Source organism: Pseudochaenichthys georgianus, chromosome 18 (genome assembly GCF_902827115.2).
Source record: "Pseudochaenichthys georgianus chromosome 18, fPseGeo1.2, whole genome shotgun sequence".
In the NCBI taxonomy this organism is placed as follows: domain Eukaryota; kingdom Metazoa; phylum Chordata; class Actinopteri; order Perciformes; family Channichthyidae; genus Pseudochaenichthys; species Pseudochaenichthys georgianus.
The window spans coordinates 17,926,114-17,937,221 of NC_047520.1; the positions used below are offsets into that span (position 1 = coordinate 17,926,114).

At 40.5% G+C, this 11,108-nt stretch overlaps 1 protein-coding gene across 22 annotated transcripts in view; it reads right to left on the reverse strand.

Moving 5' to 3' along the window:
• Positions 1–400: 400 nt before the first annotated feature.
• The window catches only part of LOC117463550 (receptor-type tyrosine-protein phosphatase delta-like), a 405,065-nt gene continuing 394,357 nt past the window's right edge, over positions 401–11,108 (reverse strand). For all 22 annotated transcript variants that reach the window (XM_071206543.1, XM_071206542.1, XM_071206541.1 and 19 more), the window contains 7 exons: positions 6,964–7,249; positions 5,938–6,116; positions 5,632–5,758; positions 5,289–5,414; positions 4,028–4,182; positions 3,770–3,905; positions 401–3,380 (listed from right to left, as the gene is read on the reverse strand). In XM_071206543.1, the coding sequence (XP_071062644.1) occupies positions 3,312–3,380; positions 3,770–3,905; positions 4,028–4,182; positions 5,289–5,414; positions 5,632–5,758; positions 5,938–6,116; positions 6,964–7,249 (1,078 nt within the window). In that variant the 3' untranslated portion in view covers positions 401–3,311. The remainder of the gene's footprint in view (positions 3,381–3,769; positions 3,906–4,027; positions 4,183–5,288; positions 5,415–5,631; positions 5,759–5,937; positions 6,117–6,963; positions 7,250–11,108) is intronic.

Below are 11,108 nucleotides of genomic sequence, written 5' to 3' on the forward strand. Positions count from 1 at the left end.
GGCTAACATCCCAAAGTTCCATCCAAATGGGAGTTTCTCTTTTCTTGTATATTTTAGCTTTAGTAGTCCTTGTTGTAGTACATTAATCTGTTGTTGCTGGCATTTTAAATAATCAACTTGTTTGTCTTTAAATATACAGATATACAATATCTACTTAGTGTTCCAATGGCTTGTCATATTCTTGAAACAGTAAAATGTGTAGGTATAGTGCAAAGGCATCAAATGTAATGCAATGTGGATTTCATTTTTAATTACAATACTCCACGGAAAAATGTGGTGAGACTAAATGTCCCCCTTCACGAGAGAACTGTGGGTAATATGTTGGACGGGTCCCAGCGGGGGGTCGAACAGCTACATCAGTCAGAGTGAGGTGGAGGGAAACAAGTGAAACGGCGATGCATTACACTGACATTTTTTAATAGAATTAATTTATAACAAATGGAACTTGTGTCAGCAAAGAACTGATTTTCATACAGACTTCTTTCGCCACCAATGTAACCTAAGTAAGAAAATAAAAATCACTCCTTTCATTCAGAAAAAAAGAAACAGTTTACACTTACAACTAATCAGAGGTAATTGTATGATCTTTTTAACAAGCCATTTTTTTTTACAATTTAATTTTCAGTCTATGCATCCAGACGAGAGATAGATAGATAGAGAGAGCAGAGAACACAACGTTTATTTCTGTTAATGACACTCCAAGCTTGAATGGCAACGCCACAAGAACAGATGGTGGGGGACAGACTTTTTCTGAAGTCATCTGCTGGAGTAACATGGCATCAGAACGGATGCTCTTTTTCGCCACAAACCTTTTTTTTTTTTTGTCTTTTCAAGAGTTGATACCATTTTTGTGTTATTTACATACACACAAAGTGAACGTTTAAGGAGATTTCTTTTATAGATGGGTTCAAGTAATATATTATTGGGTTTAGAATCAATAGGGCAGTGCATAGTACAAAGATAGAGAAAGTGCAAATCTTCCTACCAGGCCATGGCGGCCGCAATGTCTCACCCGGCATATGGAAAAGCAATAACAAAAGAAATACTGAGATGAAGAAATAAACATCCGAGACTTGAACATAATGTAACATTAGCCACCATGAAGTTAAATAATAGCACTTTTATATCTGAAAATTACGACAAAAGTAATCAATTGAAAGAATAAACACACAGCTGCTTGAGTTCAGGGAAAGAAAGCTCCTGGAATGCACATCTACAAAGCCGGAGAAATTAAATATGCTGCTTAACAGAAATACAGAAACATAACCAAACTGAACCCCCGTCTCACACAGATATCGTGTTTCTCTTCGGTGACACAAGTGGATTAGGCTTTTTTTCCTTCACCAATTCATTGAAGTTGTAATATTTATAAATTGGAGAATTGCTGTTAAATGTGACACTCTGTGAAGAGCTAATTGACATATGTCGGGCCTTTTTATTTCAGAGGATAGTATTCTGTTGTATCATCCCTGTCTCTTTCTGAACATCTTAAATATTCTTGAATCAGTCTTCTGCAGAGCTCACTGATCTATAAACTGTTGTATTCAGATTCCCTCAGCCACAATAAGGCCACTGAAAATGAAAGAATATGAGCTTTCAAATGTTCTTATTTGCATATATAACCTCATCGTGTGACAAATGAATACTACAGGTAAATAAATGTTACAGTTACATTGATACTAGATGCCTTGATTACTCAAAGGATACATTAATAGGTTAAATGAAACATTATAAAAACAGGCATAAATATAAGGCACTCTAAATGCAAAATGAAAATTAATGTCATAACAATTGAATGCTTTAAAGAACCACAAGAAAGTGACGTCTTTGTACTTTGCCCTATTGTGTGGAGCTGTGATTGCTGCTGGAGGAGAAAATGCACCAGTGATGCTTTACGGACATTCCCACTCCTCAGTTGCGGGGGAACAACAATGCCAGGAGTGAAGGACATATCCACATGAACCCTATCTAATAACACAGATATTTATTGCACGAGAAAAGATGCACTGAATCAGAATACAATTGTGTCCTGCTGATGTGCATTCCAGTGAAAAACCTCTTTTCATTTCCCCCATCGCACAAATCTCTCAATCTGGAAACTTTCATAGACAACCCATATTTCATAAATTTTACTCATAAATTATGTACTTTATCAATATATTTAGAATGGTATTTAGGCTTTAATATATATTTCACATATATTTGACAATATGTACCGTATATCTATATTCATATAATTTATCCAATTCATCAGGTTCTTTATTATCATCCGTCTTACATGGAAGAACTAAGATAATCGATAGCAGCAGCTTCATACTTTGCTCATCCCTGTTGATTCCACAAAGCCCCAGTTTATCTTTAGGGAGGAATTAAGTTACCATGTTTGTGATCATGGACACAAAAATAAAAAACATAACTCTTGAACTTACATTTTGGTAGTGAGAATTCTGTTCTGTGCACCGAGTGCAACAACATAAGGGAAAAATCGAAGGAAACAAATGAGATTCTCTGCAAAATAGCACATACGTCAGAACAGTTCTACAGCTTTAAAAAAAAAAATTACATTTACGTATTATCACTTTTCTTTTCCAAGCGATACATTTGTGTAAAAAAAGTAAATTCACACTGTTCAAAAAAAGCACATCAGCTGTATAATAAAGTACTAAAAAACTAAATCAATAATTTTATTTATTTCATAGATCATTTGAGCTTTACCTTCTCCCAAACATTTAGATGATCGACATTGTGACAGGAAAAGGGTTATTTATTCATTATTACTTTAATTCTGTCCTGCTGTTGTGGAGCGAGCGTTGTCTTCTTTTACGATGGGTTGTGTACTTGATTGTGAAACAGGTTTTTTTTCTTTACAATGTGCATCGAGTCCCCCTCCACCCCCCGCAATTCTGTGTTCCTCCAATGCCTCTCGTAATGGTTCATAATCACTGATGCATTTCTGACGATGTCATTATTGTTCATTTACTTTTTTGTTGTGTTGGTTTCATTCAGTTTTATGAGCCCCGGAAATGAATCCTTGAAGCAAAGGAGAAGGTAATTCCATACAATGCTTCAACAGTCAGGATTCCCTCGCTTTGTACCAAGGCGAGGTTTTATCGGGTTTGGGAAATACTTGGTCCTCCGGGTATCATCTTTTTCATTTTTTGACAAGTCATGTCACACATCCAACACTTAATGAGTTGTTAGCAAGGAGTTAAGGAGTACTTTCTCAAGCAGGAATTTATGGCTCAGAAGAGAGGCTCACTGGGTTTTCTTTCCAAAGGACCCTCTGCTTTTTTCTTCCAGCACTGGGTCTCTTACGTTGCATAGTGATCAAAACTTCCCAGGTACTCCAAGCCAGCTCTGTAGCAGAACTGGTATTGATCCTGGAAACAAAGAAGAGAAGACTTAAGCTCACACTCTTTCGGGACCTTAGGATTCTCAAGCTTCTGTAAAAGTGAATTGGGCTTTTATATATATATAATATAATATTATTATTATTATTATTATGATATTGTTATAACCGAGAGACCTGAGTCACAATACATTCATTAGCTACTTTTTGCATTGAGACAAAACATATTAAGGATAAGGATTTTCAGTGGAAACCATACAAGACTTCTTTAGACTTGTTCAGTTACAAAATGCATGATGTTCTTTAACATCATCATCTTTAGCTTAAGTGAATCTGTTTGGATCAAGAACATAGTTGAGTCTCCAGTCCTCAGCACAATTTGTTTGGCTGGTTTCTATGGAAGTGGAAATACAACCTCACCTCTGTCTGCACCATAGCTGGTCTCTGTGTCCGTAACATTTTCACCGTCTGAAAGATGTCTACTACGCCCTCGTATCTCATTCGTTCCAAGACGATGCTAAGGGTGATGAAAACTCCAGTTCTACCAACACCCGCGCTGTGAGAAAGGGCAAGAAGTCTTATCATACAACACCAAGTATTTCTGAATATTAAATTAGCAACTCCAAAGACATTTGCATTCAGTTGCAGTTTGATGGGTTTTACTGGGTGATCACTTACCTACAGTGGACCGAGATAGGCCCATCTTGGCCAAACTGCTCTTTTGTTTTATGTACTTGGCCAATGAAGTCAATAAAACCCTCTCCTGATTTTGGCACTCCTTGTTCTGGCCAGTCCGTGAACTGAAACTGCCTTACTGTCCGTGACTGTCCATCCTAGAAACAGTTGTGGTGGAAAGAGAAAAATAAGAGTCGATCCCACGATAACAAGTGAAACGATGAGTTGTAAAGTAGACAATCCATAGAAGTTAATACTATACCATCTCCATACAAATAATCTACACTTTTGTGGGTTTTACAATGCAAGACAGCATTCTTGACAAATCCTGCCAAGTTTAAAGCTTCAGAGAAAATGTTATTAAAGATGCCCGTCATTTTACCTGAATGTATTAAACATGAACACTGAAGATGCTAATTCCTTTGATGTGATACCCTCGACAGGGTGCTTGGAGAATCGACTTTGAGGGTGTGCATCACTTAAGTGATATTGTATCCCCTTGATAAGGGAGCAATCCCATTGACGAGTCAGTGTAACATGCACTACAAAGGAGGGCGCGTGTGCCATTTATCGGTGTAAGCCTTTGATGGAATTAAAACTCTGCCAGCTCGCTGCTGCGGGCACCACATTTGTTTTTAAACTCCGACATGTGTCATCATTCCAACATTTATATATTTATGCTTATGTTGCACTTAAGGCCATAGTTTGGTATAAACAAATAGTTGATGCAATGCCAAACATTTTAGCTAATTACTGCTGCAATGTTAAATCCAGTGTTCTTTCTCTGGAAATAGTTATTTGATTAATAATTGCAAACAAGTCAGTTGTATGCTAAAGATTCCACTTATTTGTGTGACCCAATGTTAAAGTGCAGGTAAAAGTTAAGTGGTTTGAAAAACAATATACTAGACCAAACTGTGGGAATTCCATTATACAAATGTTGGAACAAGACACCCCCTGACAATTGTTGGTTTACTTGCTGAGTTTAGCTCAATTCCTGGTTTTCTATGGGACTATGATTATGTTTTATGATCACATAGACACTGAACGATTGAGCTTAATATTGCTGTTTGACATAATTCCAGACTACAAATCTTTGGGAAAGTACAAACAACACTGACATTCCCCCAAACTGCTCTCTTTGGTGAGGCCCTCGTCATATTTCGAAAACATCAAACTGTGAACATTAACTGGAGTTACAGCTACATTCCAACATGTCACATGTTAACCTTTAAACTGTGTTGCTGAAACAGTGTGTACTTACCCTGGCATCAGTCACTTTGAACTCTCTCAGGATGTACTGGGGCATGTTATACTCGGCCATGGGGTCCACCACAAAGTACTGGTATCTGGCCGACCTCTCTGCTGGCCAGTACTGGTGGCATTTTTCCTTTAGACATTTAAAAATACAATACCACAATGAGCCACAACATTGCATTCATACACTGGCTTCATTGTGTTAATTCCCAGAATTGTTTCATTCAATTCATACTGAATCTTGTGTTTCCGTTCTCATGGCTGAATCTATCTTTGGTATTTTTGGCGGTGCACGAATGAAGAGATTGACGTGCCAAAAGAAAAAGGGTAAAACAGAAGTGTATGCATACCCGGCCCATTTCTCTAAGCTTGGTGAGCATAACGACAATAGTAGAGTTGTGTTCCCAGAGCATTCTCCAGAAGTCCTCCGTGGTCTCTGCCAGTGGTCCCTGTGTGGCTATATAGGCTTTCTGTTGCCTGCGGAAGTGCATCAATCAAATGATGGAAAGTGGTAAGAAAGAGACAAAGTTGTGATGAAAATGTATTATTGTATACATTTGCTGACTAGTTTATTGCATAGATGTATTTGCTTAATTCCATAAAATGTATATGCTTGCAATCTCATGTAATGGATGTCAGAGTATGTTAGAACTTACCTGTACCCATCAATGAAACTGGCATTGATGTAGTCAGAGCCCTCCACTCCTCTGATGGGCTGAAGACACACTCGTGTGGACTCGTATGGCATTATGTTAACAAGGCGGTTCTTGAACTTGTTGCAGGGGAGATTGGCACTGATGAATCGTGATGTATGGGCTTTAGTGTTAGCTAAACGCTGCAGCAAGACAAACAAAAAAAGAGATATTTTGAGCAGTGACATTCTGGTTTTTCTCAATTTCCCTGAAGACTGAATGTTTGACATTTAAAGTGGGATTATAAAAATCTGAGTGTTATGACATTAATTTTGATTGTTTTCTACTCACTTGAGAGCCACAATACTGCACATAGTGGGTGATGAAATCTACACTATAATGGCTCATTTTCTAAGGTTACATTCCATTTGAAGTGCTAACACTGCCTGCCTTTGCTGAGAAGAAATACCATGTTATGGTTAAAAAGGAAATGGATACCCAAGTGAGTCTGGAGAGGACAAAAGCAGTGTAAAATAACCTGTTTATCGTATTTTAAAGGGATCGGCATCCATCACATAGCAAGAAATAATGTGTGTGACAAGCAATACCATGCAACAACACACACTGCTAAAGACTTGATTTGGATGGTTGAGCCTGTCATTGTAAAGCCAGAGAGTATTGTGTAAGTCCCTAGGGAAGTGTTCTGTGGTGGGGGAAACCTGAGTTTGGCGTTTTCATATAAACCAAACAGCCAACGCAGGGGAGCTAGGGGAAGAGGGGAACGTTGGTTACACAAGCAAGTGAATTTACTGGAATAAAGAGGAAACCACAGGCCCCTTGCTGTCTAGCGAAATGGGACTAGAAAGAGTTTGGGAGTACTGAGAATGGCCACTCGCTGTCAAAGGGGCCCACACAGGCGCCAATGTGATTCCTGCAAACTCTTGCTCCACGTGGCGAGTTGCTGGTCAGTTGTGATGTAGAAATCTACACCTCATTTGTATTAATCCCAGACCCAGACAAGTTCCCCCATTTCTGTACAGATATTTTTACCTTGAACTCTAGTTCCATGCCGGTGACATTCTCTCCGCCCTCTATCTGCGTCAGTTTCTGGATGTAGGCGTATAGGTTTCTGGCGGGCACTTCGGTGGTGCCGCAGTTGACGGCCTCTTGGAGTGCGTCGTGTATGAAGATGTACTGGTCCTCCGTCTGCACCATGTAGTTACGCTGGGCACGCATGACCGTTACATGCCCGTAGATGTCCACTGTCTTCTCGTGCTTGATTCGTTCCATCATGGCATCAATCACGATGAAGCACCCTGTGCGTCCAACCCCAGCACTGTTTTCAAATTAAAGATAAAGAAGAAACAATTACTTTGGGTTGTATTCTCTGTTGTAGCTGTACAAGAAAAACGTAGGTTAGTTGTTAAACACGAAAATGTTATGGGAATATTGTCCATATCTGACATGTTTGAGCTTCTCTATTGTCCAACAGTAGAAGTGTCAAACATGTAGAAGGGATTTAAGAACCCCCTTTCTCCCCTGATAAGGCCAAAAGGTAAACTCTCTGCGGCAAGTTTGCCACCGTAGGATGGCACATTTGGCTTGGAGTGTAATTAAATCTGAAGTGGCACTGTGCGGAGAAGAGGACTTGGCAGTCAAAACCTCCATCGGCCTCTGCTGGCTTTGCAATCTAGTCTCTCCCCTCCGGACCCCACCTGTGCACTCCAATCCATCAGGACTAATCACTTACGCAACGGCAACATTTAACCTTTATCTCATGGCTTCGGAAGAGCCACGACAACACATGCACACGGAAATGTGGGTACACAGACCCTATTTTGAAAGTATGATTTTTTTTTTTATTGAGGGCTTCGTTAATGTGCCGCGCAACTTCTGAGAAGTGCAGCTGACATCAATTAATGCCATTAGATTGGCCCCATACGGCCAAACAATGTAAGAGCTTTAGCAGAGGCACTGAAAGGCATGTCTCTTCATTAGGATTCACATCAGTGTGTCAAAGCACTCTGGCAAAGAGGACATATGTTACTGTTTCTCTCTTCCCTCTTGCTGCACACCAGTTTGAAACATACAGATCAGGGTTTCCGTTAGCCGGTAATTACCGGTTTTTAGCTGGAAACATTTATAAAAAACCGGTAAATTCAAAACCTGCCGGTCAAAATGTCTGGTAATAATTAGGGAGGCTCCGATCGATCGGCCGCCGGTCATTATCGGCCGATATTCACTCTTAATAGTTTGATCGGTGCTCTCTATAAAGGCCGATCAGGAGAGCTGGATCTGATCGATATGGACATAAACGCGAGTGAAGTATAACCGGACGCGAGAGAGAGATCAGATCAGCTGCTGAGTCTGACCGAGACACGCAGCTCTGCAGAATCACCTGAAGCCCCGCCCTCTGTTTAGCGAGCTGCAGGAGCTGCATGAGAAACTGACGGGCTGTCAGGAGAGAGAGGGAGGGAGGGAGAGGGGAAAAGAGAGGATCCGTTTCTCCCGTGTTATTATTCAAAGTTGATGTAAACTTCTGAATAATGTACGTTATCTACTACAAGTAGTTTGTTTGAATGTAATAATTATGTTGTTTGTTGTTTGTGGAATAATTTATTGAAAAATGAATCTGAATTTTTCAATCTGTTACGATTATAAACTGAAGCAATATAAAAATGAGCCCGTGAACTGAGTTTTAAACTGAAGCATATCTGCTCATAGTCCGGTAATTACCTGCTAACGGAAACTCTGCTACACAACTATTATTATTATTATTGAAATATGACCGGTAACTTTCAAATTAGTCCGGTAAAATAAATTCTGCCAGGACATTTGACCGGCGAGAAAAAATCCTAGCGGAAACCCTGATACAGATGTAGCCTTGGTCTGCAGACTGCTGACCATTTTAAAATGCTCACCCCTACATGATGCATGTTTTAATATCGCTGGCTTCAGCAAATAGATTGTCTTCTGATGACAGCTCATGTACCGTGAGACGACAGGGTGGTGTTAAATCGTGTTCGTTAACTCGCCTTCCACCCCCCCTGCAGAGCACAGCATTGACAAGACAGTACCTTGCACTTGGCACTCCAAAGTAAATAGGTTATTCAATCCATTAAGCCAACATGCCTATGAGGCGTGAGCCATGCTCCCCTGCCTCCTCCTTCTGATGGAGCATTTGTTTTCCATTTGCTCTGAGGAACGGGGGAAAGGGTTGTGAAGGAAAACTCGAGAGGGAGTAAAGTTAGTCCCTGGGGGCTAAGTCTGCTTAATGTGCCATGCTGCTCTGGTACTGTGCTGCGAATGGAATAAAGACACGTACGGGAGTCATTGGCTTTAACAAATGATCTGATGATCACTTTCAAAATGGCTGACATTGGCTGAATGAGACTGAACTTTTATTCTTATTGTTACAAAACTCTTCACAGCTCTAGGGTGGTTACACAATGTCCTTTCAGTCAGAGAATGCATCAGGCTGCAAACAAATGTCAAAGTATCTCAGGGATATTTGAGGAATGCATCACTTCCAGGTCTGAGAACACCTCAGCCCTGTGTCGGAGGATGCAAACACTAGAAGAGATTTCTCCCGTTACCCCAGCTGCTTCCAGTCTGAAAACATGTTACAGTGCAGCGCTGGATGTGGGAGAGTGATGACCTGTGAGAGGTTAAGTGACAGAGTGACAGCGATGAGCCAGAGAGAGCGAGGCAGAGGAGGATGAGGAACAGGGGGGGGGAGGTGAGAAGAGATGCTGACAGTTATCTTGAAGTTGTATAGTTTGTTTTCTAAGCAGCAGGAATATATATTAAAACCAATTTTTCCATGGGTTTAAGCACAGGAAATGCTTGGAACATAAGCAATATTCCTTTTATCGACAAGTGTGAGAGTTTGTGTGTGGGGTGAGAAAGCATCGCTGCATTTGGCAGTTGAAGTGGAGCTGGCGGTCTGACTGCACTAATGACCTGACACCGCCTTTCAGCCAGTGAGGACCAGCTGCTTTGGACGTCCATACACATTAAGTGTCAGACTAATATGCTTTCCAGGAGTTTAGGGAACAGGGGATGGAAAAAAGAGAGTGCAGTTTAAAATGCAGCTGCAATGAGTCCCGAGAAGATAAAGCAAGAGCAGCAGTGAAAGTAATTACATATGTATTGTTAGCAAATCTTGTGCCGTCAGCTAACCTGTCACCATGTCCCTGCTCTGCCTATTGAACGCACACACATTCATTCAAACTCACCAGGGTCAAGTCATTGCTGTTAAATGGTGTCGATAATCATTTTAGACCTTAAATACTTCTCAAAATGTGGCAATTTGTCGTTCATTTCCAGCTGGGAGAGATGGAATTTAGTGAGTCAAACAGGCTTTTCTGATTCTTGTCTATTGTGACATTCCAACAACGGTACTGTTCCATCTATGTCAATGTTCATAAAAAACAATGACATAGAGTTCAAAGGAAAGGGGAAGTGGAAAATATGGCCTGGCTGCCGGTTAATGTTCACTTCACAACTGTGGGCTATTCTATCAAAAGTTTCCTTTCCGAGTCACTGGGAGAGGCCAGTGCTCTCCATTTCATTTGACCTCTAATGTCACATCACAACGACCTCATAAACCCTTTAGCTACAACAGCAAAACAGTCCTGACCTGCGGGTTAGTGAAGCAGCAGGAAACACGCTTTAATGCTCTTTCATAACACACACTGTGAGTTGACCTTGTGAGCGGAAAACACATTTTGCTCATTACAGTGAAATACTCCTGTGGTGGAGACGTACACTAAATTAATATTTACTGCACAATGTGAAACAAGTGAAACACAACATAATTTCTATTTATATGAACATCTTTCTGAGTCTATGTAAATGGACTAGCACTTTATCCAGTCTTTAAGACCCCTCAAAGCGCTTTACATACTACATGTCGTTCACCGATTCACACAGAGCAGTGTATGTTACTCTAGGGCCTAACATTCACACACCGTTGGCCATCGGGAGCAACTCAGGGTTGAGTATCTCGCCCAAGGATACATCGACATGTTGACTGCATGGGCTGGGATCGAACCCACAACCTTCTGGTTGAAAGACGACCGCACTCCCTCACAGCCACAGTCGCCCTATCTTTATGTGGGAGATTGTCTGGCTTTTTGATTGTGTCACTGAAGTAAATGACTAAATACATGAATATTATTGTCAATATTTTT